This window comes from Anopheles maculipalpis, chromosome 3RL (genome assembly GCF_943734695.1).
Source record: "Anopheles maculipalpis chromosome 3RL, idAnoMacuDA_375_x, whole genome shotgun sequence".
In the NCBI taxonomy this organism is placed as follows: Eukaryota; Metazoa; Arthropoda; class Insecta; order Diptera; family Culicidae; genus Anopheles; species Anopheles maculipalpis.
The window spans coordinates 72661567-72684908 of record NC_064872.1 but is presented as its reverse complement, the minus strand read 5'-3'; the positions used below and the strand labels follow the sequence as shown (position 1 = coordinate 72684908).

The window sequence follows — 23342 nt, the reverse complement described above, 5'->3', positions numbered from 1 at the left end:
GCAGAATATACTCTTCCTTCCAATCGGACACTCAAACGGAATGGGACATTTGTGCACTTTTGGTAACATTTGGAGTTGAATGCATTTTCGGTAAATCGAAATTCACTTTCCCGGCGGGTTTATGGGGAGGTGGGAGGGAGGGGAGGAGGGTTGGAGGGAAAAGCCCCACAAAGCTAGGGAAAAAGCTGCTGCACGAGTGGTACTTGTGTGCCATTCCCTGTTGTCATCGGCATAGAGCCCACCGAGAGTCCACACACACTCATAGGCCCTTACAGGGAAAAAAGGTAACCATTTTGGTTGTAAATCGAGAAACATTTCCGGCACTTGCGATAATCGACACGACCGAATGCTTCAGCCAACAACAGAAAAAAGGCTCGCAAAGGAGAAAAAAAGCAGTTTAACAATCGTCAGTCTACATTTATGGCACATTAAATAAATGTTCACCAATCCTCAAAAAGGAAAACAAAAATGGAGAACTCTCTACCCAGTGACGTCATCTAACAGATGTTCACAAAAGCTCGGGCTGATTTTTAATTCTTTTTCCCCCCATACATTCCACCGGAAAACAAGCGGAAAATCAAATGGAAAACCTCCACCGAGATAAACCGTTTTTCCTTATCATGCGCATCTGTTTTTTTGCCTTGCCAACGTGGCCGTAATGTTCTGATGTATAGCAGGTGGAAAATCGGAAGCTTTCGTTGGTAGAAAAGCGGAAGAGGATTCACTTAAAACACAATAAAATAATCCTTACCCGACACATGCATACACACAAACACCGTGAATTTCTTTTGGCCGCTTTTTTTTCGTCTTGGTTGGTTGAAAAAGAAAAATGTAAAAGCATCTTTTTAATTGCTTGCTTACTTTGCTGGGATGATAAGCAAACATAACCCAACATTTACTCACACAGGAGGAAATCTCGCTCTCTTTCTCTCTCTCTCTCTCTTTTGTTTTTTTTTCCCAGTAGAACATGTGTGTGAGTGTGTGTAGTCGCATTTCTCACGCACATTCATAAAACCGCGAATGGCAGCTTCCAGTGAGAGAAAGAGAGAGAAAGGAAAAAGCTGGAAAAAAAGAAAACGGGGTGGAAAACCGTTCTTACCAACACAAACAAAATGCTGACGTCGGCATGGAACCCATCCATGAACGAAACGAAATTCATGACGTCGATCAAGTGTGACGGCTGTATTGTGGAAAAGCTTTCCGTGACGTCAACGTTCGTTTTCACCCCGTTTTTTTTGTCCTCCACCCAATAGAAACCTATGTGGACACGCGCATGCCATTGCTGGGTGGAATTTTCATCATTCTCTAACTACCTTTATTCGGAAAGAGGTACAGTGCGTTTGTATTAGTTCCAATTTAAAACCACCAAAATGCGAACTTAAAAATTCTTCTACAAAAAAGTACCTTTTTAACATAAATTATGAATTGTTGGGTGTGTTAAAGGAAGACCTTCTTGGCCTTTTCTTTCAGGTTTGCGTGATTATTAATCCTGCTAAACCTTGCCCTCTCATTTCGGCTCTCATTTAGCATTTAAATCACGTCGCGAAGTCGTCGAAGGACACAAGCACCTACCGAGGGAGCGTACGGATCGTAAAAGTCATCACCGCTGAGGGCTTACGGTGAAAGACAATGTGCAAATAATGTTTGTTCACATTCTCAACACACACACACACAGGCGCGCGCGCGCCCACAACCGGCAGCTACTCCCATGCACGTTTTCGCAACTCCCACCGGATGGATGTACACACATTCCCGTCTCGTGAGTCCCGCGTGACATCCTTTTGAAGCGAATGGAGAAAGCCGGCCCAGAGTGAGGCGTTGAGTTAAGGAAGTAAATTATTAAGTTCCTTCATATCGTGCCCTGTTGTTACCGGCGTCTCCTTGTGTCCTTTAGTCAACTGCGCGCACAGAGGTTAAGCATATTTTTGGACACACGCTTTTGCCGTAAGAAGCATTTCGCTCGGCTGTTGGGGACTCGGTTGTCTTGTCACGTCATATTTAGTGAAGAATGTTCTTTGATCTTTCGGTGCCGCTTGAGAAAACTGGCGACAATCCGAGCCACATTTCAAAAATAGGTAAAAGACATAAAGAAGCTGTTTGCTGCAAGGCAAAGGCGCGCGCACGTGTTGGATGCCGCTAAGGATGTAAAAATTTAGTGAGAATTTTGTACTTTGATCAACTAGAGAAATATTTTGCCAACAATAAAAATGGCGAAAATAAATATTAAAATAAGCAAAAATCCGAATTTTCTTGGCTACTTCTTTTCGCACGTCTCTTTCTTTCCTTAGCATTAAAATATGGACCGGATTAACCCTTAAAAATAAACCGTCGGTGATTCGGAAAATAAACCTTCGTCTCCTAAAGTTCATTTCCTTTCCCTATCCCTCTCCCAAGTTGCGTTACGGAATGTTGTTGCCAAATATTTTTTCTTCCTTCCCTGACTGAACCGGAAACGGCTCGGACCGTTCAATAAAATTCCCGATTCAGTTGCCGATGGGCTCCGGTGGTAAACGAACCATTTCTTGTGCCCCACACTCCCACGGTATCGGCACGTACCGAAAACGGCAAACAGTCTCCCATTTCGGGGCCGTTTCTGGTGGTATGGTGGTCGACATCATTTGCCTTGCAAAAAGCCGCAAGCTTTGCATAATTTTATGAGACCATGCGGCAACCCGTTACGCTCTGCGGGTATTGCGGAAAAATGTGTGTTTGACGACAATTTCAGCTACGATTTTTTTTATGCATCCGAGGTTCCAGCGAGGTTTCGCTGGCAGGCTGGCTCAAAACAGTTTGGAGAAAGTGGGCAAACGTATTCATACACAAGATGTGTAGATATATGAACTTTCGTGCGGGGAAGAATCGCATTTTTGGTTGCAATTCGGTAGCAGGAAAAGTAGTTGGAAATAAGATAAAGCTGCTGGGAAAAAGACGTTCGATGGTCAAGTCATTTGTTATACGATGGAATCTTAGACACGAATGAGGCAGTATTACAACTTTGTTGTATCATAAATGATGTGTTTTTTCTTTACAAAAATTTCCAATTTTTATTGACAAATAATGATAGTTTGTCATGGCACGAATATTTTTAATATGCCCATCGGATTAAGGTCGTTTTTCAGACGTCCTTTTTAATAACACATTTCCTAAGAGAAAGAAAATTCATATAAAAATAAACAACCCCAAGCACTCAAGCACCGGAATGCAATCGGTGGTGAATGCGAACACCGAACAGGCGCCCGCACACGACGCGTACGCACGATAAAACCGATAAAAATCAACTGAATGTGTAGCAGCAAATTTTTACGGCACCAATCGTTTGCCACTTTTGGCAAAACTCGCTCACCGTCTTTCCGGTGCGGTTCGGCATTAGACTCAATTCAACAACATGTAAATTGTGAATCCCCTCCGGGCAGCCATCCTGTGTTTGGGGCTGGATGGCCGGAGCATGTCCTCTTGCGAATGTATAACTGCTTTCAAATAAAGTGGTTCAACGCGCTTTGCTCGTGTTGCAAAAGAGCTATAGAAGAAGGAAAAAAACCCCCTCCCATACAACATACTACAATGATTAAGCGAATTTGGAATCGATGGTTTAGTTATTGTTATTCCTTTTCTATAAGCACACACACACACATACACAAATGTTTCTTTTTCGTGGAAGGTAAGATAGCAGGAACTAATGCAAATATAACCACAAATCCGCATTAAACCCGTGAAGCACCAGGCGTCTCCATTTGGAATCGATTTTAAATAAACCTTTACCATGATGCGATGCTGCTGCACGCAGGATGGGCAAAGAAGGGTTCGTTCACACACAAGAAAAAAAAACGAAAACACAAATTTCCATACACATTACTAGTGGTTTTTGAACAAACAAAAAAAAACGAACTACTACTTTACCCTTAAAGGTAAAGGAAACGCATTGGAAAAAGGAAGCGGCGAAAAAACATTCAAAAACGACAGGAAAAACACGATAGTACACAATACCGCTGGCGGCACCGTGCCCCAGGTAACCACACAGCATCATCATCATTTGTTTTGCCTTTGAACATTATTCGACCGGCGTAGTGTGAGAAAACAACAAATCCAACGGCCCAAATAAAAAAGCCGTTAGCAAAGGGTACACACACACACCACGACGAACCCGGCCGCTCGTGTCTCCCAAAGGGACGATGTGTTTTGGTGTATCTCCCGATAGTGGTGCACACGCACATACGCGCTTCCATACCGAAATGTCCAAGGGAAACGGGTATCGAGAGATGTTTGCTGGAGGATTGTGTCCTTTTCCTTCATCAAACGAGAATCTGCATAGAGGCGCTGGGTGAAATGTAAAATGCAAAAGCCTAGGTGTGGCGTGGCAAAGGATACATCTGAGGTAGAGGAGGGTTTTGGCATACTATGTGTGTTTGTTCTTAAGGGATGTTTTTCGGCTCAGTTGTGAACATTTGCATTCGGACAGGTTATCCAGCGCCTAGCCGGCAGGTGATACACTGTTTAGCATCTTTATACACACAGCGAGCGTACAAAACTTTCAAATTTTCTATTTCTGTTGGGGCGAGTTTGGCCTATGCTTCGTCTGTCCCAGCAGACTTAGTAGAATACTGACATGCGTGAGGATATCCTTAATGTCCCTAATGTACAACATGTTTCGTGTGTTGACATCTGAAATAATATCATTTATGGAATTTTAAAGCAGTTGTTTGGTATTCCATTTTGATGGGAAAATATTTCAAACTGTCCAGCTAGAGAGAGAGAGAGAGAGAGAGAGATTTCTCAAAGGACATGTGTATTGAAGTATAAAGTTATTAAAAACTAAAAAAAAAAAACACAGGATAGCTTGTTCCTTTTCAAAAATTTTTCAACACCCATTTTGGAACGACGTCTCAAAGTTTCTATTTCTACCTCCCATCTCAGGCGTTTTCAAGATAATCAAGCTTTAAGGTAATGAAGAAGAAATAAATTGCTCCTGATCCAATGTGAACTACATACCGGAGCTGGCAAGGATCTCAACCATCAATAGCATCTCCTGAGATTGATAAGCAAATATTGGATCACTTAAAGAAATGAAAGTTCAGCTCGAAGCTGAAACCTGTATTTGCTTATCAGTATTTATCGACATTGACAGTAGAGACGGATAATCATCCCAACAGACCAACTCTTGTCTGTCATTGAAATTTGAAGCCGTTCGGTCGAACACGGAACATTACAGCTTGCAACCATTTACCAACAAGAAAATCTCAAAAAGTGATAGAAAGAGCTAACAAAATATTGAAAAGATAACATCTCAGTATGTACATATGTGTGAGCGACTGAGAGAGAGAGGGAAGCATGAACTGATGTCGGACACGAATGATGAATTAGCTATAGAATCCTATTTCTCGGACCGTACGGGATTAATCAAAATCCCTTTTCTTCAACCGTAAAACCTTCGACTGAAGATTCTTTAACGGAAGAATGAGGAAAAACACAAACACACACACATACAAAACCGCTAACAAACCCATATGCCATCATCTACGTGAAAAGCCACTTTGCTTGCTTTTCTTACGGAAAACGATCCTTTTGCTTCATCGTTCATCGCTTGTCCGGAGTTATTTTTGATCCTCTTTTTTCTCTCCACTCGCATGCCACGGTCAAACAGGACAGGAGTTTAAAGAAAAGGTACCTACCTCGCTCGGAATCTTAGCATGTTTTCTATATGTTGTTGATCCGGCATAGGAAAAGCGAAAAACCACAAGAAGAAATTTTCTTCTGAATACACAGCAGCAAGGCAAAAAAAAAACTAGAAACACGGGAACATTAAAAAGAAAGAACGGGTCCAAAAGTAATATATTGTGGTTTAAAGGTTCAGGGCTGCCCAGGAAGAGCCGATCCACCGCTTCACACAAATCCCATGCCACCGATGGGAAAGTTTGTGTTTGCACCGGTCCACTACATATACTATATTGATACTTAAAACCTGCCGGGTGGTCCCGGAAGCTGCGAACATCGTAAAGGGCAACGCTGGGACGAAGACGAGACGAAGACGAGACGAAGACGAGACGAAGACGAACGCTTAAATGAAAATGCGCTTCACATACCTTCCTGCTACATGCCGTCGATCCACAACAGACGAGTGAGGTTCATGTTACAGGACGACGCGCGGCTAGGAACGTTACTATATTGACCATCGCTCGGTTAGATGACCGGTTCACATGCAGTAGAAGAGCTACAAGGCGAGAAGGCTAAGGTTCACTACCCACGAGAACGAGCCCGCTCCGCCCCGTACACAAGGACTCTATCGTTGCGTACTGGAAAGGTGCAGAAGGCGGCGGCGATGAAGGAAATCTTCCGGAAAGAAAAACACGGCAGCAACCCCCCTTCGCTACAGCAACGTGATCCATCTTTCGGTCATTTTTATTATGAAATCCGACAGTCCAGGACGACGGGTTGTTCAACCACAGTTTGAGATAAATGTTCTTTTAAGCTGTTAGTGAGATGATGGTCCGGTATCAAATGCAGGTGGTTCGTTGTAGGAGATTGAGTTTTCTTTTTGCGCTGATAGGAACTCGAACTGCGTGAACAATAAACTTTCTTCATAGGACAAGATTAATCGAGATAAAAAAATCAAATACTAGATATTTTGTAATAAAACACATATCTCTGTACTCTCAATATTAGTGGTGATTATGGGTGTCTTACAGACAATCCCTCAAACAAACCAGATCATATCAGAAATCGAGTAAATCGACTTATTATAGTTTTGAGATCGTTAAGTCAAACTTTCGTTAAGCTTTTGTTTTCGTTGAGTAGCTGTCAAAGTGAAGATTTTGGTTTTTTAAACAGTAAAAATTGTAAACCAAAGCACTTGCAGCCACAAATTATTTAATTTAATACCAAGAGACTTTGGGATTTTAATTGTTACATAGGAACTACCAACAGCATGAAAAACGTTGTTGTGCATCTCCATATTTTAACCCCGTATTTTAGTCCCTTTAGCCGTTTTTTTTATTCTCTGTCTGCTTCAAGGATAGAATGGAATGTTGAATAATGTTTAAAATGAGGACGTCAATGTTAATGTTACAACCCAGGAGATGTATTCAAATCCTAGTTTTGATTATGTGTTGATGATGATGACGATTAACCCCACTCTTTACCAGGTCCAACCAGGTTTCTAAATTTATGACTGATAAAGAAAAACTGATCAACGGAAAAGTTAGCTGAGTGAACAAATTTTTGTAATAGATGTTTGTGTTATAACTGAGAATAGTAATGACAATTTTTTACACGGTTCTATAACGTCAAAGAAGTTATTAATTTATTTATTTTAAGCGCTCTCTGCGCTTTCTACCGGTTTGCCGATTTGACAACCGTAATATCGCAAACGTTAGAGCATAAAAATTAGGACTTTAATTCTTAAATAATTTAAATTCGTGGCCAAAAACCTTTCCGATCTCCTAGATGACGAGTTCTTAAATTTGTAACAAAAAAAAAAAAAAAGACTAGACAAGACATCGATTTAAAGTTAACCACAAAAGTACTTGTGCAGACGTGTGCAACGATGATTCTAGCTGATCTTTAATGCCAGGAAATAGAATAATTGCGTCTTAACTTTGCTTCTTCTGCTCGTCGAACTTTCGGTTTTTTTTTTTGTGATAAAACTTTCGCCTCTTGCCACTGTTTGTGGGCTTTCTTTGAATGGATAGAATAAAGCAGATTGTTAAGTTTCATTTTCGCTTTTGGTTCCTCTTTCGATGTACGACACAAAATCAAAGTATTTTTACACACCACCAACAACTGCCCTTTTACTGTACTATTCCTAGCAGCAGCAGCAGCAGCAGCAGCACTTTTGCACACGTTTTTTCTATCGTTCCCCAAATGTCCAGGAAGCTGCACAGTGTACAACAGACCCGACTGACAATTCGCCGTGTTTCTTAAGGTGGTGAGGTCAAAATGTACCAGAAAAGTTGTGAAGTTTCCCCTTTTTTCTCGCTTTTGTCCCTCCTTTACTCACAAACTACACTCCCCCGTTGGATTAATCTTTGTTTTACTTCTCCACACAAGCGAGCAGGAGGCCATTTTAACTGGATAGACTTTGTCAGTCCGTGTCTGTATTGTGGAATCCTTTCAAAAAAAAAAAAAAGCTGTACTGAGCGGAAGCAGTAGAACTTCGCTGTCGTTGTCGTCACGATCACAGGCAGAGAGAGAGAGAGAGAGAGAGCGAGCATGGAGCATAGTCTGCCTGCCGACTGGACCGACCGACGAACTTTCGCGATAAAGTGTTACCAGGATATGGGGGGATTGTAATGGTCGGACACCGGACAGCCAGCAAATGGGACCACGGAACGTGCATCGGATGCGGAATAGGAAATTATGGGGATGCACTTAGTTTTCATTAGAAGTTAAGATGTGCACATGAGAATTTCTCGCATTTTCGGAGCAGCGGTCGCCCCGCGTTCCGAGTTCAGAAATAACTTCAACTGAGGGTAATATCTTTGCACCGGAGATGCACCGTAAAAAGGGGTATTGAAATTGTGACCAGTTTCAATAATGTTGAAGAAATAACTTCACGTTGGTCGGTGACATTTGAACGACTAGGAAAATCCATCGAATTATTAAGTTGACCTGGACGCTTCGATTACGGATTCCGAGAAATCGATATTTATTTCTCGCTTCGCTACATCGCTTTAACCGTCGCTTGGCGCAGGAAATCGATCCAAATCTATTCTATTTGGGGCGTGGGTAGCTATCGCCACCACAAGACACGGCTGCAAGACATTGATGGCAAGATGTTATCCTTTATTAAATTGGACCCAAACTTGCGCCATTACACAAATGGTCCTTCCTACCTACCCCGGAAGTCGCGTACAACGATGACGCTCTAGCGTGTAATGTCAAACCGTATCACCACCGTAAATCCGCACGCTTAATCATAATTGTTCATTGGAAAAACTGTTACCCTAAGGTCCACATTTCGAGCCGGAATGAGCCGGAATCAATTATCAATGTCGTGCGCGATGCTGCAAACAGGGGCCGAAGCATGTGATGGTGGTGCTGGGTAATGGGTACAAGCTACAACCGAGTGAGGCGGCTATTCGGTTAGTCAACATGAAAATAGTTCCCTGATCCGGTGACATAAAACCACCAAACAGCGACGCCGCACTAATCCAACCCGATACAACGCGTTGGTGGTACGACATTTCCGATAATCCGAAAGTTCCTCGTGCTCCACATGCTCCACTGCTAGGTAGGGTCGTTTCGACGAATTATATACCGGGACGCCCGGATGGTGTAGGTGTACGTTGAGTGGCTTATCTATTGATTGGTCATAAAGTTTTGGTCACATCCTAATCATCCTCGTTAGATGTACCTCCAGAAATGGCGGCGCTCACCACGTTCTCTCGAGAAGGTCACATCCGAGAAGGAAACCCGATCGTGTGAAGTTGAACCCGATGAATGGATTTCGGATATCACATTTGGTAATGTGCTTCACGGGTTGGCGGTTTTCCGGATGTTACACGCTAACGAACGCACACAACCACACGCACCCGGAATGCTTGATGGTTGTGAGAAAAGCGGATTAGTGTCCCTAGGAGGAATGAAGATATCCAAAGCATTTCCCATCCTACTGGGGACGGTTATCTGCTTCCATGTGCACCTTACCGGGCAAGGGCTGATGTCTTTCAGGGTTTGCATGTCCAAATGACAACACTTGAAGCATTAGTGTTGGGCATTTGCCGTACGGAAGTAGTGCCAGCACATTCAAAACTGTCCTCGAATACGAACGAATACGAATAAATACACCACGTGACCAAGTGGCTGTATTTATTTTAGCGTCAGGTTTTTGCCTTTACTCAGCCTCCTCTTCAACATTATACACCATTAGCGCGCACACACACGGTGCGTGACAGGTAAAGCTGAAGTATTTTCTGTCCAGTTGAGGGATTTTTCTTTGGGGTTTTAAGGTTTGCGAACGATAATACTTTGCGGGTGCAATTTGCTGCTTAGCGCAATAAGGAACGATCACGTTTAGCTTTATGAGGCTCGAAAAATCCATCGAAAGGCGGACGTGTTTGGCCGTGGATATGCGTCCAATCGAAAAATCGGACGTAAAATTGCCCATTTGGTGGGCGCAAGTCAAAATCTGGAGCTAAAAAACCCTTGCAAAAACAAAACTTCTTCGATGGAAGAAATTGATTGTTTGAAGAAAAAAGAACACTGCTTCCTTTCTCTTTGTTCTTGCAGCATTAAACGTTTCCGTGTCGTCTTGCAGCGATAAGCATTAGCACTAGCCCGTGTTTTAATAACATTTCTTTGTACAAGAGTCCTGTGCACACGAGCGACATGACAATTCGCAAATAGTTGTACTTCAACGAGTTTTCCCCCCTTTCATCCGATCCGATCTGCCAATCGGGACCGGATCATCCGCCAAGAGCCACTGGAAAGCACACTGGAAACCCAACTCAAGGTGTCACATACCGGGTTTTCTATCTTGAGTGAGAAATTCTTTTCAGTTGAATAAAAACTGAGAGCGAGCGATTTTTTGTTGTTCCTCACTTTGCTGAACAAACGCAAACTTTAGCTCCACTCGAAGAATCGGGATGAAAAGAAAACTTACGAATGGGGGGGAAAAAAACCCTCGGAAAAGGTAATGGAAAGCGGTAGAAAGCAAGAAAAGGATGAAAACTTTAATCGAGTGTCGTCTTCACTTCCGAACTAATCAGTCTTTTTTTTTGTGTAAGGCGTGGTGTGGAGTTGCCTATCGTTCCGTCACCTGCCAAGTCCTTCCCAAGCTCTGCGCGGTCGGTCCGGATAAAGTTTTTCTGTCAGTCTCAAACCGAAAACACGCTTCGCCCTCGTTGCTGTTTGCCGCACGCTCTGGAGGCGGCCTGACACTTTTCTTGCTTGCTTCCTTTGGGTTGGAGTGTGCAACTTTGTTAAATAGTTTCGCCATGTCACTCTGCTTTCATTCGCATGTTTTACTACCTCTGGGTATGCGATTTCTTTCCCAAACTACTGCTACTGCTTTTTTCAGAACAGAGCAGAGTTTCACACATTTCCTGTTGACTATCCAAAGAGTCAACACACACTTATCGTGGTGCAATCCTCTACGGATTCACCAGAATTAGCCAATTTCATGTGAAATTTGGAGATTAGGCACCATTTTCAAAGGATCGCCCAAGTTCGTGGAATCCATTTTTATTTGCTAGACTAAGCATGTCCTCAAGATGCTTCAACTGCACTTCTATCCTGACGCACATCTATCCTCGCTTCCGGTTAATGTGTGCTATTCCAAGGATGCCTCTTTTGCGGGCTCAAAATGGATGCCAACGCATCGAAACCTGCCTCTGACTGTCTGTTATCGACGATTATCTTCCGCAACGTAAAGAGGCACCTACCCAACTAGGCACGCGGTATGGTACGCAGTGGTTAGAAAAGAGTTCGCTGTTCGTTTCGGGCACAAAAGCAAACTCAATTTCTCGCAAAAAAGTTTGGCACTCGTCACGCTTTCGCTTTTCATCAAATTTCTACATCGAACGATAGTAGCAAATCTAATAAAAAGCACGACTACTCCCATCTCGACTACACCCGGGTGCCTTCTTTTCATTTGATTGCCGCTTCATTCTGTGTGTGCGGCTCTCGGTTTTCTTTGCCCGGTTGAAGCTTTTTCGGTGGCGGTTCGGAGCTGAAGATGAACAGCGTGCCCTTCCTCTTTTTCTTGCAGGGGCTTCTCCACCCCTCCCCCCTTTGCTCCCCAACTTCCAAACCCTCACAAAAGTGGAAAAGTTGTTCAACAAGCTTAAATCCAACCGAGAGAGAGAGAGAAATAAAAAAATGGGATGTCCAAATCGAAGTCGTCCATTCGTTCGTAGTGAGTTCTACTTATCCATTTTAGACACTTGGCGATGGTGGTGGGCGCTAACACCGCTAGGGTAGGCGAGCATCGAAAAGCCTATAACAACACCAACGCACGTCTTCGGACTGTTTCGACGGCTTTTCTTCAGAACTAAGGACGCGTGTAGTCAGGACTAGGGTTCGGGTATTGTAATCGAGTGTCAGATCGAGTTATTGGGTTGGTCGTCTCTGCTAAGCTGTTCGGGGCTTGGAAGACAGTTGAACGATGCCTACCAATATGACAGGGCTCACACACTGTCACCGAAACGAACTGTCTGTTTGCCCTGAGAGAAGCTGCGCCCGAACCAGTAAGCAAAAACAAAAGTAGCAAAGGAAACACGTCGTATCGTTGGTTTCCAGCGAAAAGGGAAAAATCTAAACGTCCGCACAACACGCAAGGACGACATCCAGGCGAAGAAAATTGAATTCCCTTTTTGCCGACTCTAAATGGGATAGATAAAAGGCTCACGAGATATCGCGTACCCACCACAAACACACCCACACACACACACACACAAACTGAAGAGAACTCATCACCCTGGCTCGAGGAAGTGTGACACGACCGGTCCACGACCTACTTTGAATGTTTTCATCCTATTTTACAGCGCATAACTTTCGTCATCGCTGTACATGTCCGGGCCCTGGCCCTTGCCAGCTGCCGAGTCTTTGCTGTGACATGAATGATAAAGAGGCTCTGCCACCGTTGATGTGTGCCTGCCGCGCCCGCACACAATAAGCCGGACCTACCCGGTCCGGTACTAAATGTAAACTAGGTTTTGCACGCCCCGGGTGTTCCCGTTCCCCGCCGGTCAGGCCGGTGGTTGATGAGCGGATCTGGATGGTATGTGGGTACATCATCAACATGCACTCGACAACACCACTGCTTCGTCTCCGTTTTTGGCCGTTCATCAGTCAACCGACACGTGTCATCCGTGGTGTCTCTCGTTGGCGTTTCAAGGCCGATTGGAAAGCGTCGGGACGTAGCGTAATGGAGTTAAAATAATGCAATAGAAGTAAAACTAAATTTTCGCGTCCCATCCTAGCCGTCGGCTGGGCATCCTGACTTCTGGGATTGGAGGGATGGGGTGTGTTTGAGATCTCGGACGTCGCTGTCTCTTGCCTGACTGTCTCCTGGCGGTGCTGATGTTTGACGTGAAGCAAAAGGAAATCATACAAAAGCGTTTTCATGAAGTCTGTCAGTAAGTAAGACGTTGATTCTTTCCGAGATCTTTGGAAATTCAACCAACTCATTACACGGGGAACGGGGCCGGCGCGTTGAATTGTCGAGAATTTAATTAACGTCTCGGCGCATTATGATCACTGGCCAAAGGGTGTGTAAAATGTATGTTTTCGCCACCTTATCCAACACTACAATTCCAGTTGTGGTAAGCATCGTGAGGTGACTGCAATTACCAACCAAGGCATACTAAATATAAAGCAACAATTCAAGTGAGCTTACACACGCCTAATGTGTAGCAGATTAAAGCTATCAATTTATGTTTTCTTTCCTTTCTCAACCCTTCGTCATCCAGCATCTAACTCCAACGGTCCATCGTTGCAAACATTACTTTCAAGAGCTGACTCAGGCAGGAGTCCCGACAGTGCTACACCTTTGCTGGTAGCTTAATCTAACTTCTCGACCTGTAAAGGGTTTTTGGATACGATTAAGGGATGCAATACAACCCGCTAGCATTACCCGTATCCCACTGTGTAATCCCAAATCTTTTCCGAACAACATACATACGGATGAACAAAAAAAAAAAAAGCAACCAACCATACCAGGTCTCCTCGGCATACTCTGGAGGTTATTTCGGGATCTAATTCGCGTGTAATCGTACGCGCAACCGGCAGCGCACCCGTTACATCGAGTCCACAGATTCCGGTTGTAAATAACGACCGACAAAGAAAAAAGAAGGACGAAACGTTGGTCCCCAAGAGTGCTTCCCGTGAGAAAATATATCACACTGGTACTGGTAGTGGGGGTTACGGTAACCTACAGGATCCTACCGACCGCACAGATAAGCATGACTGCGCCAGGCCATTGATCAACGGACGCACCAGCAGTTGCTGCAGTTTTGTTGACTTTTTTTTCTAGAGAACTAGTGGTGGGACTTACCTGGGTCGTCGTATGTGGTGTATATGCATAGGTCTGCGGCGCAGTGTATCGGTATGTTGGTTGTGTTGGGGGGTAACCCTGCGTCCAGGCAGTGCCTCTGTACTGTGCACCGGGAATGCCGCTGGCCGGACTAGTCATAGCGGGTCGCTGGGCACCCTTTAGTGTGGCCGGTGCAGGCGGTGGTGCTCCAGGGTAGGCGCTACGAGGCGCTGCTGTAGTACTTCCCTGCAGGGAGGAAGGATAGGAAGAAAGAAGAACAGATTCTATTAACCAATGGAGATTCTATCGTGTCGTGTATAGAAGATAGCTTAATGTATGGAGCAAAACACATGACTGTTGCGTATGATTTTAGTCCTGGATAAGAAATTCCTAATATTAAATCTAGAACTTTAACTTGTGTTCTGTTTAATAAAATTGGAAACTGAATAAGACTTCAAGGAATTTTTTAGCTACATGCATCTATACATAATTGCAGACGGTACTCAAATTGGTATGCCACTTTCAATGAATCGTAAATATTCACTCCAAGCAGCACCTCCTGCACGTTTGCTCCCCCATTTTGATGCCCAAAAATTGGATGATCTCACCGTGAACTTGCTTTGAACAGAGCAGTGTGTCCCTCAAGCTAGTCTCGTTGAAGCATTTACGACCATTCAGTGAAACGTTGCCAACAAGCTTTCCAACGAAAGGAACCATTTGTATGATCTTTACTGATCCCGGTTGGGAAAGACCAGGAAATCCATTCTGCGTTTCACTTCCTCCAAGGTAGTTGAAGTAGCTTCAACCGTTCCGAACGGGGTTACTTTTTTTCTTTGCAAGATAAGCGACCGGATGGGACCACAGTCGTGTAGTCACATTTCTTTTCCCCGCGTTGTGTATGCGGACAAAACACACCGAGCCTAACATCCTTGCGAAGCACGGCACACGAATGGAAATGCTACTTGCACCGTACATTCGGTTGCATACGACGTAGCGGTAGCAAACCAAAATTCCTAAACCCGCTGCCAGTGGGGATAGAAAATTTATTGCCCGTTTTGTGTGTTTGTGTGTGCACCGTTCTAGAATACAATGGCAAAGTTGGGCGAGCGAAGGGAACTCCAGACGACCCAAGGGGGGACCGGAAGATACCATAGCGATCCACCGTCGTGGCTTTCTAATATGTGTGTCTGGTGCTGCTGCTGCTGCTGTACGATTCCACCAGCCACAGCTGAAATGAATAATGGTACCGCACATCCGCGGTAGTGGACGGCATGGACTACGGGCCGGTCTACCGCACACGGTTTGGTGTGTTCTGGCGGATTCTTGCCCGAAACAAAACCTCCAAAAAGCTTAAGCTAAAAAGTGTATAACGTCTTTACGTGATCTTGCGTGTAGCGGTGATGTTTCGATGCAGTAGCCAAGTAGCCACCAGTAAGCGATGGAGGTTATAAACTTATGTGCCATCGCTTATGTCGCTTAGCGACGACGGCAACCGTCCGATGAGGACAACCATGCATCCATTATTGAACTTTAGAAAAACTTTGACTTTGCCGCCGGGCAGAGCTTCCCGAACGAATTCCGGCGAATGCATGCGTCTTATCGTTTTATTTGTTTTTCGTTGCTGTTGCTGGCTCGGTCCACTCATCCTTCCCAGGACGAACGACACACATCAAACAGTTCCTTCCTATTTGTTCGTCCAGTACTGGGGCAAAAGAAGTTGACCATGCTGGAACGCTAGCTGTTATGTAGATTTTCTCATTTCCTGTGCCAAATTGAAGTGCACGGGACGTGTTACGACAGTTCGGATGGTAAACATCACACACACAGCACATGTGCGGAATGCAACCGATTCCTAAGGAACCATTGTATGTGATCAGTGCTTCACATAACCAACGAACCATGGGTTTCATTTATGGTCTTTAAATGTTCAAACAGTAGACTATTTGGGTAGACTGCTGTTTGGTCAATGAAACCATTTATTCTCCTCCCCAAGAGATGGAAGTCCTCCCAATGTCTCCCCATATACTGTCCCAGGCGAGAACGACAATTTACCGCCCTAATACAAATATAAAACTATTTCTACCAAACTTCAAGCCCATTTGTGTACAATTAACTTTATCGGTTCATTCAAATAACCATGAAAAGCGGAAAAGTTTTTGTCCCACCACCGCGGGCACGTTTGTGCTGTGGAACTATTTTCCTTTCTCTTGTGAAGTTTGTAAGTTCTAACGACTGTTTTGGGGATAAGAAACACACACACACACACACACACACACACACACACACACGGCGAGCGTAACTTACCAAACACCGAGAGAGGTTCACCACAACAGCGGCCAATGGCTTGAGAATCGAAAAGTTGATCCCGAAACAAAGAAAAAAGTCAGAAGTTGTGGTGACACTAAAGTGTAAAGCATGAAGATGCACAACTAGCATCGTCGTAAGTGCATCAACTTCACACACGAGAAGAAATGTTTTCCTTGGTGTATAAGTTACACATTTACTCTCCACATTCGCGTGGAGCCGTGTTGCAACAGGAGTCACACAGATTCACCCGCGGTCCCTGTCGCTTAAAATATTGTTTGGCAAGGTAAACACAGCACGCGTTTTCGAGGTAAGTTTTTAAGGATTAAAAAGCGTTGAGAAGATTAGAATTGTGGGGATATGTCCTCTTAGTGGTATTAAGATAAAAGTTTTTGAAACTAAATATCACCTCGGTTCAGGTGAGCCTCGATCTGTAAACCTTCCGCGTAAGCATCCTTTCATCGAGCCATGATGCCAGCGGCCAGTCAGACACATAGCACAATATTTGAGAGTTTTTAGTGGTACTGATTATTTTATATTATATTATGTACACTGATTATTTATATTATTTAAAAGCTTATGCATATAAAAGGCATTATTACTTGTTCCAAATATTTTGCACGAAAAAAGATTCTCCACTCAGTGCGTCTTACCGAAAACATCCTCAAAAGAACAACCAAACACTCGTGCCCTTCGAATGGTTTGTTTCAAAAATCTTCCCCTTCATAGAGGCGATTCCTATTCACCGCTTAGATGATTTGAGCTTGCTGGTTGAGCAGCAATAATTGGCAGGAATTTTCACGGACCATTCGATTCCATTCCATTCGAGAAACGGCGAACGCACACACACCAAACGTGCGGAAAAAAGCGCACAAATGAAAATTACTTTGTTGTTGCCGGATCGTTACAGGCTTTAATTCATTTCCACCCAGGCCGCATTGGTGCTTGCTTGCAGGGTTTTCGATCTGCCGCTCTCCAGAAACTACTTCCAGAGAACAAACGTTCTCCCCGGGCTCTGCCTAAGCTTCCGTCAGTCCCACCCGTCGTCAGGATTGGTTGGAAAAATGGTGGCGATGGCGTGGTTTTAATTGAAGCATTCATTCCCTCCTTGAAAGTGCTCGGATGGTGCCGAAGAAAATGCCGTTTTTTCTGCTTCAGAGCCAGCGACGATTTGTACACCAGCAGCAACCGCTTTTAGGTCGAATCCGTACCACAATTCTGTTCGTGCGTATTTTTTTGTTTGTTTGTTATTTGTTTGTGCCTCCACGAAGTTTACTGCTTGTTTCACACCATTTTGCCAACATCGGTTCAAGCTCGTGAGCGAACGGCAAAAGGGGGAGGGGGCACCGGTGCGGTGAATTGGCAAAATCTGCCAACAACATTCTGCACAATTAATCAAGCAAGCACTCCACTTCATCGGCTTCAAATGCGCTTCTCCATCGCGTTTCATGATACGACGTTCCATCGCTCTAATTTTTTTTTGTGTGGTGATGAAAGGGAAATTTTTCCACAACCGGATACTTCCCCCCTCACTAACCCAAGGTTGTTTGTGCCCGTTGTGGGAGGAAAATGCTTGAAAAAAATGACGCCGAACGCACTCATAACAAACCCAGCATCGCTAATAAAGTGTTTAACCGAACAATGGAGCCTTTCTCTTGCTTCTCTCTGCAACCATTGGGCATCAATAGTGCCTCCGTATTGGTTTCCCATTTTCCGGTGGCAGAAAAATAGCCACCACCGATCTTGGCGAATGAGACAGGAGCAAACATGATGAAGAAGAAAAAAAAAACAGTTCGCCCCTTCCAGTTTCATTTTTCACAATCATTCATTTGCCGAGTGAGCGGTCTCTGGTGGTAAAAAGGATGAAGCGCCTCGAAAACGAAGCTCCAAATGGGCAAGGTCGCTAATGGTGTGCAAGAAGAGAGAGCGAAAAAAATGCGGCAACTAATGGAAAGGAAGGAGGCAAAAAAAAAGCTAGGACATTCCCACAGATGGAAGAAGAATTTGGGGTGCCGGAGGTTCCGTCGAAACTCAAAGTTCATTTGGCAACAATAAAGGGCGAGAAATTGAACGTGATTTACTGTGCGCGATTGAAGTGGCGTCGGTGGCCCGCACATTTTGGTGTTCGCTTTTTTACTTGCGCCTTCGCTCCTCGGGCGAAAGATTTAATCCACAATCGAAGCCAGTGCGGCGAGGTTTTTTTTTTTACTAATGCTGGCGAATGGCGTATTGGCAGTCACACTTCAATATTGATTCCAGGGGTAGCTGAAGAAAAAAAAAGGACGAAAAATTAAGTCCGGAACTTTGGTTGCTTGGAATCGGTTCAAAATCCATAATTCCCATACCGTGTTTCCTCGTTGAGCCTTACTGCCCGCGTTCCTGCCCCCTCCTGTCAGGAGTGACACTCGACGTTGAGCTCTCTGCAAAAAGGGACTCCTCGCTTCACCAAGGACACACTCTATGCGATCGGGGTAATATTAATTTCATTGAACGAATTTAATCCCAAGATTATTAACTCTCGTCTCCGTATCCAAGAGCACATCATCATCATCATCATCATCATCATTGGGGTTCGTTCGAGGTAAAATCAAAAGATCCGTTAGAAGAAAAGGATGGCCTCTCGGAGCAAAGACGTCATTAAAGTCCTTGCACACTAGGCTGGCTCTAGGCTCGTGTCATTATCGGCTGCCAGGCTCTTCAAGGTTGGGTTTGCTTTTCCAAATGGAATGAGTGGAGGAGTCGCTTGATTGTGAAACACTCCGCTCTAGGAACGATAGAGTTGATTACGATGATGCGCCTCGAGCGGGGTCCGGTTTGATTGGTTCGATTAAATTATACCATCCGCTGGGAACGAGGGGAGGCCGGTAGGACTGCGGACATACTCACAGCTAACGAAAGATAAAATTTAAATTTCTCTCTCCCAAGCCATATGGATCACAGTTTTAATCGTAAGAAGTTTAAGGGGAATTATTCAATAAGGCCTACATCACACAATAATAGGTCACTATAAAATAATTGGCATTAAGATTGCTATTTGGATAAGCAGTTGAGGTTTTGTGCCTTGGAGAGTCTCCGGCACGGAACTTTATCCGAACGGAGCGAAATTGTTATTATGGGGACAAGTATTTTGCCAACTTCTTCAATTTATATTTGAACATCTTCAAAGCAAGCGACGCAAGTCGTTCCTCCTCTCTCTCTCTCTCTCTCTCTCTCTCTCTCTCTCTCTCTCTCTTTCATATCGATCGACTAATAATAAGCTCGTTGTACGATACGAATTGTTGTATAAGAAGCTGCCACCAGCATAGACGAGGGAACAAAAAAAAAAGAACGAACTTTGAAACACGTCCACGTGCCGGCTGGCAGAGCTTTTGATCACCTCGGCAAAACGCAGAGAACGGAGGGTAGAAAATTCAATTCAACAATCGTAACAGGAATTAAAAAGTGAAAAAGCGTCGCTTTAATCGACAACTTCACCTACACACCACATCCGCTTCGCCGCGATGTTTCGCCGAGGACCAATTCTTTCAACTTTCAACCGCTCGAGACGCACTGAACTGGAATGGCAAAGATCAACAGCAGCAGCACCCGGGAACCCAATTCGGTAGCCCGCTTCGAGCGTACTGTTTGCACGTTTGAAAGCAAACGATACGACGCGGAATGGTAAAGCGGCACAGGACCAAGCACTTACTCTCGCTCGCTGTCTCGTTGGGGCTGGAAGTGTTTTATTTTCCCATCATGCCAAGCAGGCACCAAAAGTCAAAAGAAATCCTTAACAGCTTTATTCGGTAATCCGTCTCTGTGGAGTGGAGGTGAGGACGGGAAGATAAGGTAGGTTTGAGGCATCCTTTCCCTTTCCCATGTTGATTTTACGTTACATTTCCATTCCCGCCAGATGGCTCGAAGCCTGACGGCGAGTCACGTTTCTGCTTAATCTCTTTGGAAATTCCACTTCTGACCATTTGACCGCCAACATTGGATGTTGGCCGGCGGGCGTCACTGTCTTCAGCGAAAACTTGTACCCCACCCCGAATGCATCGGCGCAGCGCTATTTTCCAACGCGTATTTTTCCCACCCTCCGAGAAAATCGCATCACTCGATCCAAAGTTCAAATTCCGTTCATAGCGCTCCGCCCACACCACAAAGCGATAAACCGCGCATCGGTTTTTTGCACAGCATCACCTTGGCGCATCTTCTGCTCCACATATTTCTTCACTGCTGTTCTGCAGAAGTTGCGAGCGCTGGATTCCGAAACCGTACATTCCAGCAACCCGGAACGCCGGTTAAGAAACACCGGAAGATGCGGCACATTCTTCCGCGAGTGCCGAAAGGGCTATAGGTATGCCGTAGATCTGGTGGAGCTCGATTTCGATCCCAGTGCCAGGATTGCACGGGAACCGATCATAACGAAAACTCCACGGGTTAGAGTGAATGACGTAATTGATTGAGTTGCCACGTGAAGAAAGATGAACCAAGAGAGAGAGAGAGAAAAAATAGAGAGCAAGGATAAATATCGAGTATAAATTGGATGACGGAGATGTGTTGGGGTAGTGTTGGGGATCTTGCGATTAATTTAACCCCCGTTGAAGGTACCACTAAGGAGGGAGAGAGAAACGTTGCATCCAATCCGGGAAGTGTACGAGCCCGGACGGACAGACGTACTGCGGACGAACTGCATTTCGCGATACGAATACAAAATAGATGCCATCGTAGACGCCACCGTTCGCTGGCAGAGGTGGTGCAGAAGGCAGCGTGTGGTGCACGTTCTTTCGGAAACGAAACGGGAAACTTGGGTCGAGAAATATGTTAATTGTAGGTTGATTATCGCAATCTTGACGCTTTGCACCACCGCTTTGCTCGGTACGAATGGTGCGGATGGCGGTTGGTGGTGCTGCAGGCAAATTCGTTCCTAAGGAATGCATTTTTTGCATGCTTTGCCGTGCCGGGTTATTGGGTGGGGGGTGAATCGCGATCGAGGTTTGTTCGATATTTGCAAGATTGGAATCATTCGCGGTGGTTTATGTGCAGAATTTTAACGTGGCAGCTTTTAATTCATCGCTTGTGCAGGATCGCTTTTCTGTTAAACCCGAACGATTGTGTGCATCGTTTGATAACATAAAGATTTTTGAGTAGGTAATACTAAATCGCTAAATAAATAATATTATTTGGAGTGATTTTGATGATATCCAACAACTCAAGCTAGTTTTTACATGCGTTTTGACGTTTCATAGGTAAGTTGCTGCTTACTTTCCATACAAACTGACAGTTAAATCTAGCCTGTGTCAAAAGCATAAGATTTTTGTCAAACAAAGATGCACCAGAAATTCAAATACTGTCAACTTGCTACATCAAACGTCAAACACTTCGATAAGAATAATTTAGTTGTGGTTTAACTGCTTAAGACATGCTCGACAGATTAATTCGAGCTGGCTAAAGCTGGCAAATTTTTAGGGTTAAGTCCTCGTAACCACGTAGTTGGGTAATCAGTCCTCACTATGGGGGGACGGCCCGGATGGGAATTGAACCCGCCCCATTAGTGTAGTCCCCATTATTGGGGTCTATTATGATGACCTTAGCCTAAGATTTTATACATTTGTTTTGACGTTTCGAGGCAAAAATGCTGCTTGCTCTTTTCCAAAAATATTTCAAATTTATCTACATTTAACAAGTAATCTGGCAGATGAATAAGTCTTAAAGATTTTCATACTGAAGACATCATAAACCCCAATATTGGCAAAATTTTGACCTGTACAAAAAATAGATTCGAAGTTAAATTTATTCAAACTTAATTGCTCTGAGAAATTCCAAGAACTCTGTACTTTTTTATCATGCAATTATTTTGTCTAATCACTATAAAAAGAAAAGGTTAACCCTTCAGTAACACTATGTTTGATCGAAATAAATGTCACGACGATACCCATCGGTCCACATCGCAATTACTTAGCTCCATTACATTAAGCACTCGCCCTGATGGAATGATCCAATAATTACTACCGAAACCGATACAAAGTAAGCTCATTTTTATGTAAATCCCTCCCCAAGCTCGTGAGAAGCTTGTGTTCCGGTACATAAACATCGAATATTGCAAATTGAATCCCGATCGATAGGATCGACATTATCTGCTCCAAACACACCGACTACAAACTTCTTTCCTTCCCACACTAAATTGCGAATGCTAATTTTCGTGTGTCTCACGTCTTTTGGGGGGCGGGAGCAAAAAAAAAAAGCTCGCGAAAACGCACATCCCCCTCTTATGTAACCCGGCTCACCAGCTCCGGAACACATCAACGTTTTTTTTTTGTTTGTTTGTTACGCTCATGATCGTACAGCCTCCTCTCTATAACATCCCCAACAAACGCTAACCCTTGTTCCATTCCCCATTTCTTGGTACGGGATCGTTAGGCTTTCTTTGAAATTGGAAGGAGAATAAAATTACTGGGATGCCAGTGGAAAATGGAAGGTGTTCCTTTTTACTACGAAACAAAAATTGATAACAACGCCGAGGAGAAATCTTGATCAAGATCGCATCGAATTAGTAGCGCGCGCGAGAAGATGAAAATGATAGACAAAAACGGAATGGGTTTTATTTCGGGTACTACTCTATTGGGGAGCATGGGAGAGATGATGGGTGACGCTTTCTAGTGCAAACCAATGGGAAGCGTGTAACGAGCCGGGTGAAGCTCATGAATTAATTTTAAAACTATACAGTGGCTCGCTCGCACAGTAGTGGATTGCTTTTTCCACGCAAGGTTCCACGATAGTGTTGGCCCGAACAGCGAAAACAGCCGAGTGTCCCACACTCTACTCTGCCAAACTCGCTGCTTTCATAGCGGTGAAACGTTTTATCGTGGATCCTCTGCCGCCCGTGTGATGATGTCAGGGAAAAGGGCATCCGCAAAAAAGGGCTTCAGGGCATACTCGCAAAGAGGCTGACGCTCCGCTCGCGAGTGCACAAATGCGCGCATCGGCTTGTTTTTATCAAGAACATAATAATTAACTTTTATGGGTTTCATTTGAAATAAATTTTTATTGAATGTTGTTACTGTTGCTTCGTCTTTTCCACCGTTTTTTTCCC

General features: G+C 44.3%; 1 protein-coding gene across 7 annotated transcripts in view; it reads right to left on the bottom strand.

The window, feature by feature from the left end:
• Window positions 1-23342, bottom strand: part of LOC126561999 (protein alan shepard) — a 416355-nt gene that overhangs the window by 44589 nt on the left and 348424 nt on the right. For all 7 annotated transcript variants that reach the window (XM_050218403.1, XM_050218402.1, XM_050218404.1 and 4 more), the window contains one exon: window positions 13988-14212. In XM_050218403.1, coding sequence (XP_050074360.1) covers window positions 13988-14212 — 225 coding nt within the window. The remainder of the gene's footprint in view (window positions 1-13987; window positions 14213-23342) is intronic.